The sequence below is a fragment of the Trachypithecus francoisi genome, unplaced genomic scaffold, assembly GCF_009764315.1.
Source record: "Trachypithecus francoisi isolate TF-2019V2 unplaced genomic scaffold, Tfra_2.0 Lachesis_group16, whole genome shotgun sequence".
NCBI classification, from domain to species: domain Eukaryota; kingdom Metazoa; phylum Chordata; class Mammalia; order Primates; family Cercopithecidae; genus Trachypithecus; species Trachypithecus francoisi.
Window position 1 is genome coordinate 1,262,731 of NW_022681461.1, and position 22,485 is coordinate 1,285,215.

General features: G+C 37.4%; 1 protein-coding gene and 1 long non-coding RNA gene across 10 annotated transcripts in view; both read left to right on the forward strand.

Moving 5' to 3' along the window:
• ERCC6L2 (ERCC excision repair 6 like 2) overlaps nucleotides 1–22,485 on the forward strand; it is a 136,478-nt gene that overhangs the window by 70,470 nt on the left and 43,523 nt on the right. For all 9 annotated transcript variants that reach the window (XM_033236637.1, XM_033236640.1, XM_033236645.1 and 6 more), the window contains 3 exons: nucleotides 8,037–8,136; nucleotides 17,102–17,254; nucleotides 21,435–21,515. In XM_033236637.1, the coding sequence (XP_033092528.1) occupies nucleotides 8,037–8,136; nucleotides 17,102–17,254; nucleotides 21,435–21,515 (334 nt within the window). The remainder of the gene's footprint in view (nucleotides 1–8,036; nucleotides 8,137–17,101; nucleotides 17,255–21,434; nucleotides 21,516–22,485) is intronic.
• On the forward strand, nucleotides 352–1,987 carry LOC117098278. Its single transcript, XR_004443304.1, has 2 exons — nucleotides 352–1,072; nucleotides 1,612–1,987. It is a non-coding gene; the product is annotated as an uncharacterized LOC117098278 (long non-coding RNA).

The window sequence follows — 22,485 nt, forward strand, 5'->3', positions numbered from 1 at the left end:
TGAAAACCTTCTGGAAAGGATTCACTATTCTAGATACCATTTAAGAATATTTGTGATTCATGAGAAGAGGTCAAAATATCAAACAGGAGTTTGGAAGAAGTTGATTCCAACCCTCATGGATGATTTTGAGGAGGTCGACTTTAGTAGAGGAAGTAATTCCAGATGTGGTGGAAATAGAGAACTAGAATTAGAAACAAAGCCTGATGATGTGACTGAATTGTTGCAATGTCATGATAAAACTTGAATGACATCGGGCACAATGGCTTATACCTGTAATCCCAACATTTTGGGAGGCCAAGGCGGGTGGATCACTTCAGGTCAGGAGATCAAGACCAGCCTGGCCAACATGTTCAAACCCCGTCTCTACTAAGATTAGTCAGGTGTGGTGGTGTGCGCCTGTGGTCCCAGCTACTCAGGAGGCTGAGAATCGTTTGAACCCGGGAGGTGGAGGCTGCAGTGAGCCAAGATAGCACCATACCCAGGCAGGATGTATACCCAGAAATGTCCTGAGAAGACTTTTAGCCTTCACCCTGTGCTGTCCCCAAGGCTTAAGACACACCCTGCTAATTAATTAAGGTCTTCCATACCAATTTGCAAAGACTAGGGGAGTTGGCTGCCTTTCCAAATGGTAGTTTTCATGAAAAGACCACAAGACATTAAAAAAAAAAAAAAAAAAACCAAAACGGAAAGGAAGGGAAAGGAAAGGAAGAAAATACGGCTTATTCAGAGTAACAAAATAAATCTCCAGAAACTAACTGTCCCTGAAGCAAAACAGGCATTGGAGCTCTAGACAAAGACTTTACAATAAGTGTCTTAAATACCTCAAGAGTGAAAGTAAAACACAGAGAAAGAACTAGTGAGGAAAAGGATATATGAGCAAGGTGAGAATATCAACACAGAGGTAGAAATTTAAAAAAAGAGAGAAACAAATTCTGGACATGAAATTCAATTTTGAAATGGAAAAATTCACTAGAGGGGTTCAACAGCAGACCAGATAGGGAGGAAGAAGCTGCAAACCTGAAGATAGGTTATTTGAAATTATTTAATTTGAGAAGCAAAACAAATAGGGAAAGTGAACATATGGGACACTATCAAATAGGGAAAGTGAACATATGGGACACTATCAAATAGGGAAAGTGAACATATGGGACACTATCAAATAGGGAAAGTGAACATATGGGACACTATCAAATAGGGAAAGTGAACATATGGGACACTATCAAATAGGGAAAGTGAACATATGGGACACTATCAAATAGGGAAAGTGAACATATGGGACACTATCAAATAGGGAAAGTGAACATATGGGACACTATCAAATAGGGAAAGTGAACATATGGGACACTATCAAATAGGGAAAGTGAACATATGGGACACTATCAAATAGGGAAAGTGAACATATGGGACACTATCAAATAGGGAAAGTGAACATATGGGACACTATCAAATAGGGAAAGTGAACATATGGGACACTATCAAATAGGGAAAGTGAACATATGGGACACTATCAAATAGGGAAAGTGAACATATGGGACACTATCAAATAGGGAAAGTGAACATATGGGACACTATCAAATAGGGAAAGTGAACATATGGGACACTATCAAATAGGGAAAGTGAACATATGGGACACTATCAAATGGACCAGTATGTACATTATGGAGGCTCAGAAGAAAGGGGGAAGGACAAAAGGGTAGATTAAGAAAGAATGAAAAGCTCTCCAAATGTGAGGGAAAATATGGATATACAAATACAAGAAGACCAACCGAGTCTAGATAGTATAAACCCAATGAGATCCACACTGTGGCACATTATAATCAAACTGTCCACAAAGACAGCATCTTGAAAGCAACAAGAGAAAAGCAACATGTCATGTACAAGGAATTTCCATTCAGATTATCAGTGGATTTGTCAGCAGAAACTTTGCAATCCAGAAGGCAGTGGAATGATATATTTAATGTATTGGGAAAACAAAACAAAACAAAAAAACTATCAACTGAGCAACAAAGAAAAAGTGTTTACTGAGAATTTTATATTGGGCAAAACTGCCCTTCACAAATGAGGGTTGAGATACTTGCAGACAGACAAAAACTTGAGGGAGTTCATTACCAGTAGACCAGCCCTGTAAGGAATCCTAGCCCTGGTGTGGTGGCTCACACCTGTAATCCCAGCACTTTGGGAGGCTGAGATGGGTGGATCATGAGGTCAGGAGTTCAAGACCAGCCTGGTCAAGATGGTGAAACCCCGTCTCTACTAAAAATACAAAAATTAGCCAGGCATGGTGGCAGGTGCCGGTAATCCCAGTTACTTGGGAGGCTGAGGCAAAGAATTGCTTGAACCTGGGAGGTGGAGCATTCAGTGAGCTGAGATTGTGCCACTGCACCCCACTCCAGCCTGGGCGACAGAGCGGGACTCAGTCTCAAAAAAAAAAAAAAAAAAATCCTGAAGGGAGACCTTCAAGATGAAATGAAAGGACACTAGACAGTAACTCAAAGTCATACAAAAAGATAAAGATAGATCTCCGGTTAAGGTAAGTACATGGACAAATATAAATACCCGTATCATAATTTTGGCTTATAATTCTGCTTTTTCATTTTCAGGATTTAAAAGATACATGCATAAAATAATTATAAATCTATGTCGATAAGTACATTGATATCAATGTAAGATGAATTGATTTAAGGTTGTTATAACTTAGGATATTATGTATAATCCTTATGGTAACTACAACGAAAGCATCTAAATAAAGTATATGTAAAAGGAAATGAGAAAGGAATAAAAATATGTCACTAAAAACATCAATTAAACACAAAGGAAGGCAATAATGGAGGAATTTAGGGGCAAAATAGTTATAGGACATACAGAAAATAAATAAAGTGGCAAAAGTGAGTTCTTCCCTATTCTTAATTATTTCAAATGTAAATGGATCAAATTCCCTAATTAAAAGATGTAGATTGGCAGAACAGATTTAAAAAACAGTGTCCAACTATATCTTATCCATAAGAGACTCACTTTAGATCCAAGAATATATACAGGTTGAAAATAAAAGCATGGAGAAAGATATTTCATGCAAATAGTAACCAAAAGAGAGCAGGGGTGGTTGTGTTAATATTAGACAGAATAGACTTCAAGTCAACAACTGTTAGAAGAGAAGAAAGCCATTATCTGATGGTAAAAAGTGGATTCACCAAGGAGATTTAACAATTATATACATAAATTCAACAAACAATAGAGCCCCAAAGTGTATGAAGCAAACTTTGACAGAATTGAAGGGAAAAACAACTCTGCAATAATAGTGGGAGACTTTAATAGCCGTCTTTCATGATGGGTAAAACATTCAGACAGAAGATCAGTAAGTAATGAGAGGATTTGAACGACACTATAACAGAGATGTATAGAATTTTCCTTCCAACAACAGCAGAATACGTATTTTTCTCAAGTACACAGTGAACACTCCAGGATAAATCATGTGTTAGGCCCCAAAACAAGTTTTTAAATACATTTTAAAAGATTGAAATCTTTCATTTTTTTCCAATGACAATACAGTGAAACTGGAAATCAACAGCAGAAGAAAAACTGAAAAATTCACAAATATGTGGAAGTTAAACAACACATGCTTAACGAAAGGGTTGAAGAATAATTCACAAGGGATGTTAGAAAATAGCTTGAAGTAAATGAAAACACACACCAAAACTTACAGGACGCAGCAAAAGTAATGCTAAGAGGGAAATTTATAGCTGTAAATGCTTACATTAGAAAAGAAGAAAGGTCTAAATCAACAATTCACTTTTCACCTTAAGGAACTAGGAAAAGGAAAACCCCCAGAGCTAGCCAGAGGAAGGAAACAACAAATATTAGAACAGAGATAAGTAAAACAAAGAATAGAAAAGCAACAGAGGCAGTCAGTGAAACCAAGAGTTGGTTCTTTGAAAAGATCAAGAAAATGGTGGATAAATATTTAGCTAGATTGACTAAGAGAAAAGAAAGAAGACTCAAATAATTAACATCAAAAAAAAAAGGAGACATTGCTACTGATTTTACAGAAATAAAAAGGAGTATAAGAGAGTACTGTGAACATTTGCATACCAACAAATTGAATAGTCTACATGAAATGGATGAATTGCTAGAAATATACATCTAGGAAGAATGTCATGAAGACGTAGAAAACCTGAATATACCTATAACTATTTAAGGAAATTGAATCAGTAATCAAAAACCTCTGAACGAAGTAAAGCCCAGGACCTTAAGACTTTACTGATGAATTCTACCAAGCATTTAAAGAGTCTGCACCAATCCAGCTGGGCACAGTGGCCCATGCCTGTAATCCCAGCATTTTAGGAGGCTGAGGCGAGCGGATCACGATTTCAGGAGTTCGAGACCATCCTGGCCAACACGGTGAAACCCCGTCTCTACTAAAACTACAAAAAGTAGCTGGGCATGGTGGCACATGCCTGTAATCCCAGCTACTCAGGAGACTGAGGCAGGAGAATAACTTGAACCAGGGAGTCAGAGGTTGCAGTGAGCCAAGATTGAGCCATTGCACTCCAGCCTGGCGACAGAGTGAGACTCTATCTCAGAAAAAAAAAAAGAAGAAGAATTTGCACCAGTCCTTCTCAAACACTTCCAAAAAACTGAAGAGGAAGAAACACGTTCCAGTTAATTCTCTAAAGCCAGCATTACTCCAATATCAAAATCAAAGACTGCAAGAAAGAAAACTACAGACCAATAATCCTTGTGAATGTTAATGCAAAAATACTCTGTAAAATGCTAGCAAACTGAATTCAGCAGCATATTGAAAGGATGATACACAAAGTAGGATTTATTCCTGGAATTCAAAAATAGTTCAACATCCTTCAAAAATCAGTGTAATACACCACAGTAACGAATGAAGGAATAAAGACACGCAATCATTTCATTGATGCGGAAAAGTATTTGACAAAATTCAACATCTTTTTAAAGATGACAAAAACAACACATTAAAAATAAAAGGAAACAAGCCAGGCACGGTGGCTTACATCTCTTGAGGTCAAGAGTTCAAGGCCCGCCTGGCCAACATGATGAAACCCCATCTCTACAAAACAAATATAAAAATTAGCCAGGCATGGTGGTGTGCTCCTGTAGTCCCAGCTGCTTGCTTGGGTGGCCAAGGCACGAAAATCACTTAAGCCTGGAAAATGGAGGTTGCAGTGAGCTGAGATTGCAACACTGAACTCCAGCCTGGGCAACAGAGTGACTCCGTCTCAATAAAAAAAAAAAAAAAAAAGGAAACTACTTCAACGTAAGGTCATTTATGAAAAACCCAGAGCTAACATCGTCCTCAGTGGTGTCATGATTGAATTGTTTTTCCTCTAATATCAGCTACAAAGAATGGATACCTGTTTTTGCTAGAAAAGGACAAAGATTGTGTGATTTCATGTTGTACCTAGAGTCATCAAATTCACAGAGACAGAAAAGAGAATGGTAGTTGCTAGTAGCTGGGGGACTGGGGAATGGGGAGTTACTGTTTAATGAGTACAGAGTTTCAGTTTGGAAAGTGTCTGTAGCTATATAGGTGTTATAGTTGCATTACAGCGTGGATATACTTAATGCCACTTAACTGTACACTTAAAATTGCTTAAAATGATTTTTGTTATGTATATTTTGCCATAATAAGAGGAAATCAAGAGAGAAAAACTTGCTATTTAGAAATAACAATGAAATTACTGTGGATCAATATTTAAATTCTGATGCTAATTTTAATTTTTAAATTCATTTATTAAAAAAGAAAGTAAAAGAATAATTTAGAAAACTAGAAAAGGAACAAAGTAAAGACAATAGAATTACATGCGTTATTGCATTATTAAGATAAAAACAAGAACATAATATAAATATTAACTAATTCATTGAAAAGAGTAAAATAGAGACACTTGAAAAGTCTAATCTGAGGGAAAAAGGCAAATACATAGAAACGCTTAAGAAGCAGAAAGGCCGTCTAACCAATAACAATATTTACTTATAATAATACTTTGTGTACAATTTTATTCAAATACATTTGGAAAAATGAGGACAAAGGAATAATGCCTACACTTACTGAGTGTTTATGATACGGTAGGAACTGTCACTCTTGGTGCTTTCCATGGATTATCTCATTTAATACTCAGAATATCCTTTGTGATGGGCGCTGTTATACCCATTTTACTTATGAGAAAGCTGAGGCACAGTGCACTTAGGTAACTTGCTCCGGGTCACAACCAGTAAGTAGCAGGGTCAGGATCTGAATCCATGCGGTCTTACTGCAAAGCTAACACTTTTAATCAGCCTCTCTCTACAGACAGCTGTCAAGGAAATTGGTCAAAATGAAAACCACAGAAAAATCTCCCTCCACCCCTTTTTTTGGTCTTATGACATTTGTTGTATTTTGTACTTTTTCATTAGGTCATCGAGACATATTAATTATCCCAGTATTCTTCAAAGCACAGTGTACTGTGCTTTGGTATTCACGGAAAGTTAGTTCACAATAAAACTGAATAACTAGCATTCCTTTTCCTCTCCCTCTCCTTCCACTGACTCTGACAGCAGAAACTAAGAACAGAAATAAAGCTAATGACCTACCTATTGTATAACAGTTCCTCAGCACTTTCCATATGGTGAAAGACTCATCACTTACAAATCCTTGCTTTATGGATCAAGAAATGATGAAGCTTAGGCGCACAGTAACACGTGTCTAAGATTTTTGTCTGTAAAGATGGAAGGATATGCATCCTAATGGAAGCTCTCCCATTCACCAAACAACTGGCTTAAGCATACATCCGAAGAACATTTTCTTAGATCCATTTCTGATTTTCTTTAGAACCCAAACGCATTGTAGGAGAGAAAGGGATGCTGAGCCCCTCTCCTCTGCCTCCAGGTTACAGAATGGAAGTGAGAATGCAGTACCTTACCCCTGGCGGTGCTGTGTCGCAGGAGCCACCATTTCCTGCTGGAGATGTAAGATTTGCACGATCCAGAGATGTCCTCTAGTAAAAGTCCTTTGTGAGGAGGGGTGGGTAAAGGAGGCAGAGAGAACATCAAATATAACATATGGCTGACCTTACAAGTTCAAAGATAAATTTCCCCCGAATTGTAATGTTTTCAAGCATATAGGCAGTATGGCCTTGCCCCGGTTCCCCTCAGCAACTGTAACAGGCATTGGGTGCTCATACAGAGCATCGTATAAAGCCTCCATATGAGAGAAGCTGTGGGGAATAGACCCACAGTTAAACCACTGTGATGAATCAGTTTAGAATTTTAATTAGCACTAATTAAAACCATCCATGGTCTGTATGGAAACACCTTGGATGCCAGTCAACTGAGTGATTCAGTCAGATCTGCTGAATTGAAATCTCTACAGATGAGGACTGTAAACCAGCACTTCCATAGACTTTCCAGTTGATTAACTACTTTTTGCTAAGTTGTGGGGTTTTTTATTTTTAATAATTTTAATAAACTATAATTGACATGCAATAAACTGTACATACTTAAAGTATACAATTGATAAGTTTTGACTTATGTACCTGTGAAACCATCACCACAATTAACATAATGAACATACCTATCACCCCAGAATTTTCCTTCTGCCCCTTTGTGACCCACCCCTCCCATTCTTCCCCATCCCCTTATCCGCAAGCAACCACTAGTCTACTTTCTGGCTCTGTGGATTAGTTGGCATTTTGGGGATTTTTATATAAATGAAAGCTTTGGGGAACAATCTGTAAGCTTAAAGCTGCTATAAAAGAAAAACCTGAATTTAGGAAAATTTTTTAAACAGTGGAAGGTGATGTTTCTAACAGAAATGAAGTTGATATTTGTAGGTTTTCTATAATATTTTTCTCCTTAATAACATCTTTTTATATGAATTTGAATTTTGAATTATTACTAAATAACATAGCACATTTAAACATAAAATGTTTATTTTTAAATTAAATTTTAATAATTTTCCATTTTTATGTTCCCAAGCTATCTCTGGAACCCAAAGTTGTTTCACTTGATTTTTGTTTGTATTTTTAATCTTTTTACAGAGCATACAGGATTGGACAGTGTAGAGATGTCAAAGTGCTTAGGCTGATATCCTTGGGAACTGTGGAGGAAATCATGTATTTACGACAGATATACAAGCAGGTAAATATGTTTCCCTTCTGTTTCAGAGGTCAACATTTATGTTTTTAAAAATTAGGAAAAATTTGTGTAATATGAAAGTTTTAAATTTTACTGTATCATGTGGAATTTAATAAGGTCATAAAAAATACCCTTGAATACACTTCTATGAAACAGATTAATTCTTGGGTTAATTGAATTTTTGAGCTGAAAGTTTTCTAGAGTAGTGCCTCTTAAACTTTAGTGTACATGCAAATTACCTAGGGATCTTGTCAAAATACTGATTCTGATTTAGTAGGTCTGAGGTAGAGCCCATGATGTGGAATATTTAACTAGCTCCCAAGAGTCCTAGTAAAACTAATCAGCAGCCCACAGTTGGAGTAGCAAGGTCACAGCTCCCCAAACTACAGGCCAAGATATAATGGTTTACCACAAATGGGCTACAGGTGCACTGAGATGTTGGTCCCACAGCTTTCTGGACAGCAAGAGTACCTAAGCCTGTGTGTTAGTTCATTCTCATGCTACCATAAAGAACTGCCCGAGACTGGGTAATTTATAAAGGAAAGAGGTTTAATTGACTCACAGTTTGACATGGTGGGGGAGGCCTCAGGAAACTTACCATCATGGTGGAAGGGGAAGCAGACATGCCCTTCTTCACATGATGGCAGGAAGGAGAAGTTCTGAGCAAAGAGGGAAAAGCCACTTATAAAACTTTCAGATCTCTTGAGAGCTCATTGTAATGGAAGCAGCAGCACGGGTATAACTGCCCCATGATTCACTTACCCACCAGATCCCTCCCACAGCACATGGGGATTATGGGAACTGTAATTCAAGATGAAATTTGGGTGGGGACACAGCAAAACCATATCAGCTAGCTTCCAGCCTTGAGTAAACCTCTTCTTTTTACACCAGGTAGATATTCCTATGTTACCATTCTCTATAGGTGCCATCACATGAAGATTAAGGAGCACTGCCTTAGAGGTACATACTGTTCATGATGAAACTAGAATCCCAGAGATGTGCCAGTAAATGGAATTATAGGAACAGAACTTAAGTGTGCTAACTACTTTCCTGGTACTTCTAGTATTTGTCTAAAATTGCATTAACTCTTTAATATGCTTGGCATGTCAATTACTACTTCATTTATGCCTCTAAACAAACAATATTTATTTAGTTTACAACTGGATACTTGAGACAGTCTGGAATAAGGTTCAAGTGTAATCGTAAATACTGCATTTGAATTGCTTCCTTTATGTTCAGTTGGCATCTATTTAAGAGGAAACATCTGCCACATGTGTTGGTAGTTAACCTAAGAATGATCCAATCCTAAATTTATGCTATTTTCTTCATTCTAAAAATAGAGTTGTACACAGCAGTTTTTGTTTTTCTTAAAGCTTTTAGCTCTATAATAAACAGTTCCTCTTTTTTTTTTTTTTTTTTTGTATAGCACAACTACTTGAAAATTATTTTTTTCTAACCTATTTAACCAACCTTGGGAAAAAGTGGAAAGTTACTCATCTTAGGAGCTGTTCTTTTGAGTACTGTCTTAGACTTCTCTCAAGTAAGAGTCTTTCCTCAATTATGTAGTATTTTTTTTCAGTCCATTACTGTATACATTTCTTTTTTACCTATTCATCTGACTCATTTAATGAAATGACATGTCTTGTTATAAAATATACGTTATACAGTAGTATATAATAAAAGAGGCTTCAGAAGATGAGGTAATTTAAGAACTTTATATGACACAAATAAAGATGAAATGGCAATCATGTAAGGAAAAGGCACTAATATGGTTTACAGATAGTTTGGAATTTAAACCAATGGAGCACACCTTCTAGCCTCCCAGGTTGGCCTGTAGTCTTTTGCGGAAAAAAAAAAAAAACAAAAATTATGTTCTTAAAAAAAAAAAAACCTGTAAAAATGTTAGAAAGCAAGAAGAGTTTTCTTGGTGGCCCCCAAATTGTAAGGAGTCCTAAAAGACAAGGAAGTTGGGATCAGATTGAAGGAAGAAGCCAACCTAAACTCAGTCAGAAGAAAACTACTGAGAAGGTAGGTGTAGCCTCTGGATATTCCAAGCTTCGAGTCAGCAGCTACTAAAACAGAAGGAAGCCTTGGGGTATCGCTGATGGGGTAACAAGACAGTTTAGCCCTTATAATCTTACCCAGTTTGGACCAAATTACAGCCAGCAGAGGTGTCTACTCTCAAGTGAGAACAATATGTAGAAGTACTGGAAGCAAAGAAGCAAGACAGAGCTCCAAATATTTCTAATATTCAGAAGAAAGTCCCTCCTGTTGCCCAGAAGACTACTTACTTGCACCCTCCACTATTTTTCAGATAAGCACTGCAGTAGACAGAGATAAGCATGTGAAGTATTTAAAAGCAGATAAATATCCCAGCCACAAATAATTACCCAACAGTTTAGGAAAGTAAACACTTTGAAAAAGGCCGTATAGTGGGCTGAATACTGGCCCTCAAAAATACCAATTTCTAATCCCTGGAAATTGTAAATGGTACTTTATATGGAAAAAGAATCTTTGCATGTGTGATTAAATTATGGGTCTTGAGATTCGGGCATTATCTTGGATTAACCACAAGTGTCCTTATAAGAAAGAGCTGGAGGACAGTTTGACACAGAAGAGGAGAAGACAATGTAACCACAGAGGCATTGATCGGAGTGGTGTGCCAGAAGCTAAGGAATGCTGGTAGCCACCGCAAGCTGGAAGAGGCAAGAAATAGATTCTTTCCTAGAGCCTCCAGAAGGAGTGTGGTCCTGTCAGCACCTTGATTTCAGTTCAGTGATACTGATTGCAGATTTCTGGCTCCCAAAACTGTGAGAGGCTCAAATGATCCTCCCACCTCAGCATCATGAGTAGCCGGCACTATAGGTGTGCCACCACACCGAGTTAATTTTTTATTTTTATTTTTTGTAGAGACAGAGTTTCACTATGTTGCCCAGGCTGGTTGAAACTAAATTGTTAATTCAGAACTCTCCCACAAAGATAGATTCCAGCCCCCATGACTTCAGTGGTAAGTTCCATCAAACACTTAATATTGTTTTTGAAAACAGAGGAAGAGGGAACACTTCCAGCTTATTTCACAAAGACGGAAAAATCCTGATACCAAACTTGACAAAGACATTGCAGGAAGAGAAAATGACAGATAATATCTCTCATGAACATAAATATAAAAATCGTTTACCAAGCATCTGTTTTGAGTCAATTGCGTCCTTTCCCCTCAGAAGATAGGTTGAAGTCCTAACCCCTGGTACCTGTGAATGTGATCTTATTTGTAAGTAGGGTCTTTGCAGATGAGGTTAAGATGAGGTCACACTGGATGAGAGTGGGCTGTCATCCATTGACTGATACCTTATAAGAAGGGAGAAATTTGTATACAGACAGCCACAGAGGAAGAACACCGTGTGACAATGGAGGCAGAGATTGGAGTGATGCCACCACAAGCCAAAGAATGCTATGGATTACCAGCAACTGCCAGAAGCTACCAGAAGCTAGAAAGAGGCGAGGAAGGATCATTCCCTAGAATCTTCAGAAGAGCATGGCCCCGTGGACGCCTTGATTTCAGATTTAGCCTCCACAACTATGAGAAAATAAATTTCTGTTGTTTTAAGACATCCCATTTGTAGTACTTTGTTACAGCAGAATTGGGAAACTAGTATAGCATCTAAGCAAATACCAAGTAAATTTGACTATTTTTGTATGAAACTTCTGTATGACAAAGGAACTGCAAACCAAATTCAAAGACAGTCTAGGAGCAAATGTTTGCCATATATGTAATAAAAGAGCAGCAGAATATAAAGAATAATATATATTTATGCAAAATATAAAGAACTCCCACTGTATTCGTCTGTTTTCATGCTGCTGATAAAGACATACCAGAGATTGGATTATAAAGAAGAAGAGGTTTCATGGACTCACAATTCTGCATGGCTGGGGAGACCTCACAATCATGGCAGAAGGCGAAAGGCACATCTTACATGCAGGCAGGCAAAGAGAATGAGAATCAAACGAAGGAGATTTCCCCTTATAAAACCATCAGATCTCATGAGACTTATTACCACGAGAACAGTAGAGGGGAAGCCACCCACATGATTCGGTTATCTCCCACTGGGTCCCTCCCACAACACGTGGGAATTATGGGAGCTGCGGTTCAAGATGAGATTTGGGTGGGGACATAGCCAAACTGTATCACCTACAAACCAATAAAAAGAATAATGGGCATTTCACTGAAGAAAAAAATGCAAGTGGTTAACACGTGTGAAAAGATCTTTCTAACCACACTCATAATCTAGAGATAGAAAATGAGACCATTTGCATTGTATATTCTGCAAAAGCTTTTTTAAAAAAAGGCATATTGATGTGTTTTTTTGTGGGGTTGGGGAGATCGGTGCTGTTCATTGTTGGTTGGGGCGTTTGAGAGATGCTCATATACTAGTGTTGAGAGTACAGCTGGTGTAGGTATTGTCGAGGCTCCATACCTAACTGACAGAAATCCTCTCACATATGCACAGTGAAGGGTGATAAGGGTTTTTACTTAGCATTGCTCACATTTGTTTAAAAAACAAAGGAAACAACCTAAATGTCCGACAGTAACAGAATAAATTCTGATACCTGTATTACTTCGTGACAGCAAAATTTTTAAAAATTGTAGTCAGATCAAAGGTACTGATGTGGCAAGATGTCCGAAGACACTTTTAAGTGAGTCAAAAAAGCAATATATAGAACAATATCTACAGTGTTTCAGTGTGTTTACAAATAAAGCTGTTGCTGTGTGACAGACTGTTTTATGACATGGTTCAACTTAATGTTTTTTCAGTTTTATGATGGTGCTAAAATGATACCTATTTATGTATAAAGTATGTTCCTCTACTTATGATGGGGCCACATCCAGATAAGCCTATCGTGAGTCCAAAACCTGCTTTAGACCTAATGGTGTTTTCAACTTACAATGGGTTTATCTAGTTACAGTCCCATCATCAATTAAGGAGCATCTGTATGTATAAATAGCTTTAACTTCATTGAAAGATATCTAGGAGGATGCACCTAAACATTGCAGCACTGGTTAGACTAATAAGGAGTGAGCTGTGTTGTTCATGAGGGACTTCTATTTTGATATCTTTTGTTGCATCTGTTGTCATGATGCATTCAGATATTTTATACATTTTAAAAATATAAACATCACTTATACAGCAGCTGTGCTCCTTCAGGTTTGGAGCATTTAAGCAATCTAAAGTCTGGCATTCAGAAAATCATCTCTCGTGTGTGTGTGTGTGTGTGTGTGTGTGTGTAAATTTTATTTAGAAGTGTTTGCAGAAGAATTGCAAGAACAGCAGAAAGAACCCCCAGTTAGCTTCACTCAAGTTCCCTATTTGCTGACATTTTACACACTTGCTTTCTGTTTGTCTCAGCTATTGTCTTTATTCTTTTTCTGAGCCATTTGAGAGTTAGACTTCTCATCAGCATGTATTTCCCCAAAGAAGCAACACTCTAAATTTTCCAGTATATATTTCCCCAAAGAAGTACACTCCTACTTAAATATACATAAAAAGCAGTTTTATGCATTCTAAACACTCAGTTGTATATACAGTTCTACAACTCGCTTTCCTCACTCCCTACATTCCTCTCCAGAATGCAGTTATTCACATCAAGAAATTAACATTGATAAAACATCATGCTATAATCCACAGGACCCATTCAATTTCCCCACCTCTCCCAGCAGTGTCTCTTTTTTCCTTCCTGCTCCAGGATTTCATCAGGGATCATGGCTTCATTTACTGGTGTCTCTTCAGTTTTTTTCAACCTAGAGTATTACCCAGGCTTTGTCTTTCAAGACCTTGACAATTTTAAGGAATAAGGCCTTTGTGTAGGATGCCCTTCAGTCTAGGTCCATGTGATGTTTCCTCATGTCCAGACTGAGGCCAAGCAGTATTGGCAGGAATACCACAGACAGGATACTGTGCTCTTCTCGTTGCATCAGTCAGAAGGCACATGAGGGTGACCTGCCCTACTACTGCTCACGTGAACCTTGATCACAGGTCAAGTTTGTGTCTGCTGAGTTTCTCCACTGCAAAGTTACTATTTTTTTCTTTGTAATTGATAGGTGGTTTATGAGGAGATCCTCTGAGACTGCCAGTTTCTCATCAAACCTGCACCCATAACCATTAGTGTTCATTCGTGATTCCTGCCTGAATCAGCTACCACTGTAATGGTTGTCAGGTGGTGATTTTTCTTTTTCCATTATCCTTCTTGGTGGTTCTTTGGAACTCTACCATTAAAAAAAGAGCTTTCCCTTCTATTTAATTTGTGTGGTCTCATGGCTTCCCATTTTAGTAACAGATTACAACACATTGAATATCACTGTCTACTTTAATGTTGACACTGTCTTATATTTGACCAGTGGGAACCCATTAGGGTGGCTTCTGTGTCATTTCGACTTGCTCCCATCCTTTTTGCACTTCTTTACTGTGGTAGGCTGAATAATAGTCTCCCAAAGATGCTCACATCGTCATCCCCCAAACCACCTGGGTTATCCAGATGGTCCAGTGTAATCACAAGGGTTTTTTTATAAGGGCCAGATGTGCACATCTTCATCTCTACTTTCTCTGACCCTACTGCCTAATAACCCATGGTAAGGAAGGCAAAGGGTCAGAGAGAAAAATACGGAGATGCCACACTGCTGGCCTTGAAGTTGGAAGAATGGCCATGAACTTCTTAACATCATAAATGTTCTTTTCTTTTTACTTCTTTCTTTGTTATTATGAGATCCAAGCATTTTCTCCCTTGTATGGATTTTTCATAAGCTAGAAACTAAGCTACATTTTCTAATTACTAATTTTTCCCCTACCTTCTTGAATTTTAACATGATTTTTTTTTTTTTATAGTTAGGCTACAGATGGAAGCACCTGGTTTCCATTTTTACTGGAGCCACTTTAGTGCAAACTAATGTGCTTTTTATAAATTTTGTGATAAAACTTTGCTAGGAAGCTTATAAAGACTCAAATTGAGGCTTACAAATTACCTTGGTGATTATAGTTACAGATCCTACAGTCTGACATTATCAATGTTTAAGGTAGTTCAGTAACGAGGAAAATCGGTAGGTCCCTGGGCTGTCACTTGCATCAATTGTTATTGTAATTTTGTGCTCCCAAGATTACAGCCCATGTTTCTAGAACATTTGGTGTCAAGCTGATCAAGTTGGTATGTTGATCCATAACTTCTTTAAATGAAGGTCCTGTGGGTTTTGTTTTAAGAGAGATGTCTTGAAAGTGAGAAATTGGTTAATAGTATAAATTTTAGATTCAGCCAAACCAAGGTGCAAATTCTAGGAATGACACTTAGCTGGCAGCTGTGAGCAAGTCACTTAATTTCTCTAAACTTAAGTTACTTTTTTTTAAAATAGAGAAATTTTAGTTATTTTATTTCTAAAATTGAGATGCCATAAAGTTGTAAGGATTAAGTAAGAGTATGGAAATAAAATGCTACACGTGTAATGTTCAATAAATGGCAGCTGTTATAAACAATTTTAGTTGCCTAGAATCACTTATTACAGTGCAAATGAACTCTGATGATAATCTCAATAGTTAAGCATTTCTCTTTTTTTTTTAGAGTCTTTGTCACCCAGACTGGGGTACAGTGACCACCTCGGGTCACTTGCAGATTCCACCAGGTTCAAGTGATTCTCCTGCTTCAGCCTCCCGAGTAGCTGGGATTACAGATGCCTACCACCATGCCCAGCTAATTTTTGTATTTTAGTAGAGAAGGGGTTTCACCTTCTCTACTAAAGGCTCTACTTTAGAGCCAGGTTGGGCTCTAACTCCTGAAATCAAGTGTTCTGCCCGCCTCCACCTCCACCTTCCAAAGTGCTGGGATGACAGGCTTGAGCCATTGCACCCGACCCTTAAGCATCTTTTTTTACTAATTTCTCCATCGGTGGACTGAAGTTATTTTACATTCTGTACATTCATTGTTTCTTTCAAGAAATTTTTTTTTTTTTTTTTTTTTTTTTTTGAGACGGAGTCTTGCTCTGCCACCCAGGCTGGAGTGCAGTGGCCGGATCTCAGCTCACTGCAAGCTCCGCCTCCCGGGTTTACGCCATTCTCCTGCCTCAGCCTCCCGAGTAGCTGGGACTACAGGCGCCCGCCACCTTGCCCAGCTAGTTTTTTGTATTTTTTTAAGTAGAGACAGGGTTTCACCGTATTAGCCAGGATGGTCTCGATCTCCTGACCTCGTGATCCGCCCGTCTCGGCCTCCCAAAGTGCTGGGATTACAGGCTTGAGCCACCGCGCCCGGCCTCTTTCAAGAAATTTTAAAATACACCTGGGGTTAATCAGATTGTATTTTAATTTTATATATTTATATTACATTTAGTAAAATATCCAGCAGTTAGAGAGTGCATATTAATGTTGATACTGAAATGGTGTTTTTAAATGTTCCATGTCAGTGTTCTTTCTGTATTCAAAATTATGTCAAAGATGTAGTGTTTCTTAAAACAGTGATAGGGTTTTTGCTGTTAGTAGGCTATGTAGTCAAGCCACAATTAGTTTGACACCAAGGTGGTTATCATATCATTACTTTAGATTGTAATTTAACTTGAGTGATATAGTAATTACTTCTGCCAGTTTTAGTAGTTCCTGTTATAATAAGAGTTTTAAAAGGAGAAAAGTGTATTCATATGTATGCTTTTATTATTAAACATTTATGTCAGGTGGATATTCTATAGAGATATAATCTTGACTCAGTTGTTAGAAAACAGATAAAACAGGAAATATAAGATCTCTGTTTCAATAATACTGGCCAGATTATTATTATTTTACCATAATGGCAACATCTGCCAGGGAAATTAAAACAAAATTTCCTCCCTCAGGAGATTCTGCCTGCTCCAACTAAAGCTGTGTATATACAGGGAATGCCAGGAAATTCTGACATATTGTTGGAGCAAACACTTCAAAAATATCTTGTGTTTTTTCTGTTTTAGCAACTTCACTGTGTGGTGGTTGGAAGTGAAAATGCCAAACGATATTTTGAAGCAGTTCAAGGATCTAAAGAGCATCAAGGAGAGCTTTTTGGGATCCATAACCTCTTCAAACTGAGGTCCCAAGGGTCTTGTCTTACAAGGGACATTCTGGAGGTGTGATCTTCTTCTCTAACCTTTTCAATAATATCTTAAATACAGTTTTTCTTCCTCAGGAAATTTGAAATACAATTGCTGTTGCCTTTTCAGAGAAACTTTTGGTTTTCTTTATCAAAAATGCCTTGGAATTTTTACTTGTAGAGAATAAGAAATGAATTATTATACCTCTAAACTAAGATTTTCCCATGCATAATTACACATAATGCACACACATGAACGTATATACTGAGCAGTATGAACTCCAAGGCCGTTTTAAGATAGGCAGAGAGAAGCTTATTGTTTTGAAAACAGCTGCTGAAGTCAGGAACTAAAAAAAGAGATTTTCCTAAATAAACAAAAATATAAAATGTGTTTTGATTAAAAGTTACCAAATACTCCCTGAGATGTACTCTCATGTCTCATGGAGATTTTTGTTTTCTGTTCCCAATAAAAATTCCACACCAGTATTTTAAACTCTCCCTGTTGTGTTCATCCTCAACATACAGATGTTTCTTATTCTTCAAACAAAGTATTTTATATCCTTTTTTAAAAAAATCTTTTAAGTTCTTTTATATAGCAGAATACTAAAGATATTAACTATTTTCTAATTGATATTCATATAGGTATTATAAAATCCTGAAATATCATCTTTTTCAACCTCCTCATGGTATAGATGAGGAAACTGAGTCTTAGAAAACTTCAGGATATTTCTCTTGACTTCCATGACTTTGTAGTAAAATCTTAATGTACTTAATTTATTCAGTAAGTACCATAAAGACAGTTCAAGGAGCAGTTGGTTCCTGTCCTTGAGGAACTTGAACCATCTTCTCCGGAGGTGGAAGAGAACGTTTACATAATAACCACGTAGTGTCAGGAATTGTATGCTGAACAAGTTCAGCAGTAGACCGTGGATGGCTGGGGGAGAGGAAAGTATATATTATTTGAATCCTATAAATATTATTACTATTATACAACTTCTGATGTAGACTGCTGAGTTTCTGGTTTATAGTAATTATATTTGATTCTGAATTCAGTGACCCATTTGGAGTCCTGCTTTTTGGGGTTTTTTTTCCCCTTGCTTTTTAAATGCGCTGTTTCTTTTATGAATTTGTTCTTTCCAGTTTCTCTTTTCATGTCAGTAACTTTGTTTGCCCTCCAGCTCCCAAACCCAGCTGCTACCTCCATCTCAGAGTACTACTTGACATGCTTATATTCACGTTAAAGTCATTGTCTATAGTATTAGCATTACATTATTTATCCTGTTTTCTGTCATATATTATGACATAGTTATCTGTTTTTATCAGAATAACCACCTATTTCTTTGTTAAACAAGTGTTATGTGAGACGTATCAGGATGACAGGTTATTAAGTAGAAAAAGTTCTCTTGTTCATTGTGCCACTGCACTCCAACCTGGGTAACAGAGCAAGACTCCGTCTCAAAAAGAAAAAAAGTTCTCTTGTTCACTAGTTATTCTAAGAATATCTTGTTTCACCTTCAGAAGTGTTTATTGATGACAGGACCATCCATGTCTTACATTGTCTTTTTTAAAAATATCTTGAAGTTCTTTAATATACCAGAACACTAAGGATATTAACTGTTTTCTCATTGATATTAATTGATAGTAATAAGGGGTGACAAGGCCGTCCGTGTCCTACATTTGTCTTGCTAGGCATGTGATTGGCACTTGATTATTAAGTTAAATTTTGAATTAAAATTACTCATTTGTCATCATTTAGAATGTAAACTTATTCAAGTTTGGTTAGAGTCATGCTGCTTGGGCCAAAGGTGCTTCTAAATATTATTAGCCCCATATAATGGGAGCACATATCATAAAGTAAAAGAAGTATTTCACTTCATGTGAGACATTTTTAATTTTTAAAGGTTGTGTAAAATCTCTTTTTTTTTTTTTTTTTTTTTTTGAGACGGAGTCTCGCTCTGTCGCCCAGGCTGGAGTGCAGTGGCCGGATCTCAGCTCACTGCAAGCTCCGCCTCCCGGGTTTACGCCATTCTCCTGCCTCAGCCTCCCGAGTAGCTGGGACTACAGGCGCCCGCCACCTCGCCCGGCTAGTTTTTTTGTATTTTTTAGTAGAGACGGGGTTTCACCATATTAGCCAGGATGGTCTCGAGCTCCTGACCTCGTGATCCGCCCGTCTCGGCCTCCCAAAGTGCTGGGATTACAGGCTTGAGCCACCGCGCCCGGCCGTAAAATCTCTTTTAAAATGTTTTAAGAAGTAAAAATTTGAATATTTACATACAGTCTTTTGATTTCTGGGCAATTTCATTCTGTTTTGCATTGACTTTCCATGATCTATATTACGGTTTCTCTTCAAAGATAGACATTGAGAGTTCATTTTACAAATATTTGTTGAGCATCTGCGAAATGTCAGGTACTGTTCATAGAGCTGGTACGTACATAAAAGAACAAAATAGACAAAATGATCCTGTCTACCAGAAGTCTACATTCTATATGGGAAGACAAATGATAAACAGAATAAATAAGTGAAAGACAGAATGTATTATGATAGGTAAGTTCTAAGGATAGAAAATAGAGCAGGGAAGGGAAATGGGAACTGTCAGGGAAGGAGCATTGCTGTTTTAGATGGGGTAGCCACAGAAGCCCTCACTCTGAGGGCTGCATTTGAGGATTCAAAGAGATGAGGGAGGAAGGTGTGTTTTAGACAGGGGAAACAAATGCAGAGGTCCTGAGGGAGGAGCATGCCCCGTGTGATCTCATGACGTCAGGGAATCCTGACTGGTTAGAGTGGGGTAAGCAAGAGAGCAAGAGATAGAGCCAGAGAGACGACAGAGAGCCAGACCATGCAGGAACTTTGACTTTTACTTGAATGAGACAAAAAGCAATTAGAGGGTCCTGAACAGAAAGATGACATAGTCTGATTTATATTAGCTTGACTTACTATTGAAAACTAGACTATAGAAGTACAAGGACATAAGCAAGAAGCCAGTTAGGAGGATACTACAGTAATCCAGCTGAGAGATGATGTTGGCTTGAGCCAGGGTGATGGTGGCAGGTGGCGTGAGAAGTGGCTGGATGGTGTATATATTATCTAGCTGGCATTGACAGGATTCGCTGATGGGTCAGATACAAGGTATGAGAAAAAGAGAGAAGTTAAGGATGGCTCCAAGGTGTTTGGCCTGAGCAGCGTAAGACTGGAATGGCCATTTATCTATAATAAGGGAGTTTCAGCAGCTTTAAGATTTCTAGTACTGCCACTTTCACCTGTTGTAGCCATTTAGCTTCTGTTACAGAGATAAATGGTGGCCTGAGAATGAGGCTTCCCATCCCATTACTGTCATAGCCTCCAGGCATGGAGAGTAGAGGACTTGCAACAATTCAGAAACCATTTGTCATTCCCTAGAGTTCCATGGGGGAGAGTCTCACTCGTTGCCCTGGATGCCAGGTGGCTGGAGCCATGCCAGTAGTATGTCTGTGTATTCTTAAGTTGGGCGTTTGTAACTGTAGTGATGATGGTATTGTTTCTTCTTGCTCTATCAACACGTACAGCCTTAACAAGTGAATCGATTTCCTTTTGAGGAGAATTTAATATTCTAGAATCTAGGCCATTAGAACTTCTGCTAAATGATACACCAGAAGCTTTAAAGTCCAAATACTTTCCCAAAGATGTAGCAAGCCTGTTATATAACTAGAATATTGTTTTTCATTTCATAGTAGGATGGACCTTTTTATTTTGATGCCTCCTACACCTAAGGGGTATTTTCAAATGAATATGAACAATAAATAGAGTAACAATATAGGCTAGAATATCAAGTTCCCAATATTCAACATTGTGGTGTTTGAAATGTTAATATGTCCTTACCATAATTATTATATGGGAATGGTTGTTACGGATATCATACTGGGTAAATATGTAACATTTCTTCACTCTCCCTCTCCCCACTAGTACTTTTAATGAAGTTGGCTGGAAAGTGTTAGTTTTCTGTGTCTGTAAAAGTAAACTTTAAGACAAGAATTAAGAGTATTTTTTAAATGTTTTATAAATGTTTATATATGAGTTTCTTAATTAGCAAGTTGAAAAATAACTTTAAGAATGCTAAAGCAAGCTGCACGCAGTGTTTGTTTCTTAACTCCAAGAATAGCATGCCTTGCTGTTGCTTATCTGGTTGTGGCTACCCCCTGTGTTGCATGGCTATCTGCATTCTTTCTTACTGACATTATAGAGAGAAGGCCAAGTGGAAGCAGGGATCATGACAGCCACGACATGGTTGAAAGAGGGACCTCCAGCACACAAACTGGAAATGGTATGTAATGTTTGAGCTTGTAGCCTACACCACCTAGAAAACATGCACTGTGACAATTTTGTTTCTTTTCCTTTTTCCTTCATTTTATAACCTGTAAAAAAAAAAAATTAAGAGTCAAGGACACAAAGTCAGAGGACTGTGGGTAAAATTAATAATTAAGGCTGATTTAACATTCATATAACAAATTCAGGAGCAATTCAGGCATTTACAGCTAAACTGAATTTTAACTACCCCAAACTGTAAATCCAGTACCACCTAGATAACTAACCCATCTCAAATAAATAATTTTTGACTAAATGGTAAGTTAAATGGAAAAATCACCACCAATGTGTATTTAAAATTATTGAACCCAAATATTAAAGTTGTTCTCTAACTGAAAGCAGATATTTTATTTGATTCCTTAATTTTGTGATCTTTTTAGTAGTTTGCCATCTCATGTACCACCAAATCTTTATTTCATCATAAGGCCATCTTAAAGGTAAAAAACGTGTGGAAGGTTTTTTTGTTATTGTTTCTGTTTTTTTCTTGTTTACGTTCTTAGAGTCTTAACTGTCAGTTTATACCAGTCCAATGACTTTAAATTGGGGATTAAATTTTTATAAATTTAAAGAAATATATGAATATCAAATATTGGCAAAAGTATTAGCAGATAATACTTTCCCACAATATTTTACTATTAGAGGCTCAGTTTTAGAAAACTAGGGTATATTTAACTCTGACTAAAGTGAAAAAGTTACATATTGAATTTAAATTTGTAGCAAATTTTACTTCAAAATTCTTTTTTTTTTTTTTTTTTTTTTGTTGAGATGGAGTCTCTTATTTCTGGTGATCAAGATCCTATTGGCCTTTTTAATCAATTAGAATAAGTTTCCAGTCGTGAATTCTTTACCTTGTTAACTCCTGTAATCTGTCTTATTCTTAAAGCATGATTGGAAGTATCTACTAGATGACAGTAAACTCCAGTAATTCT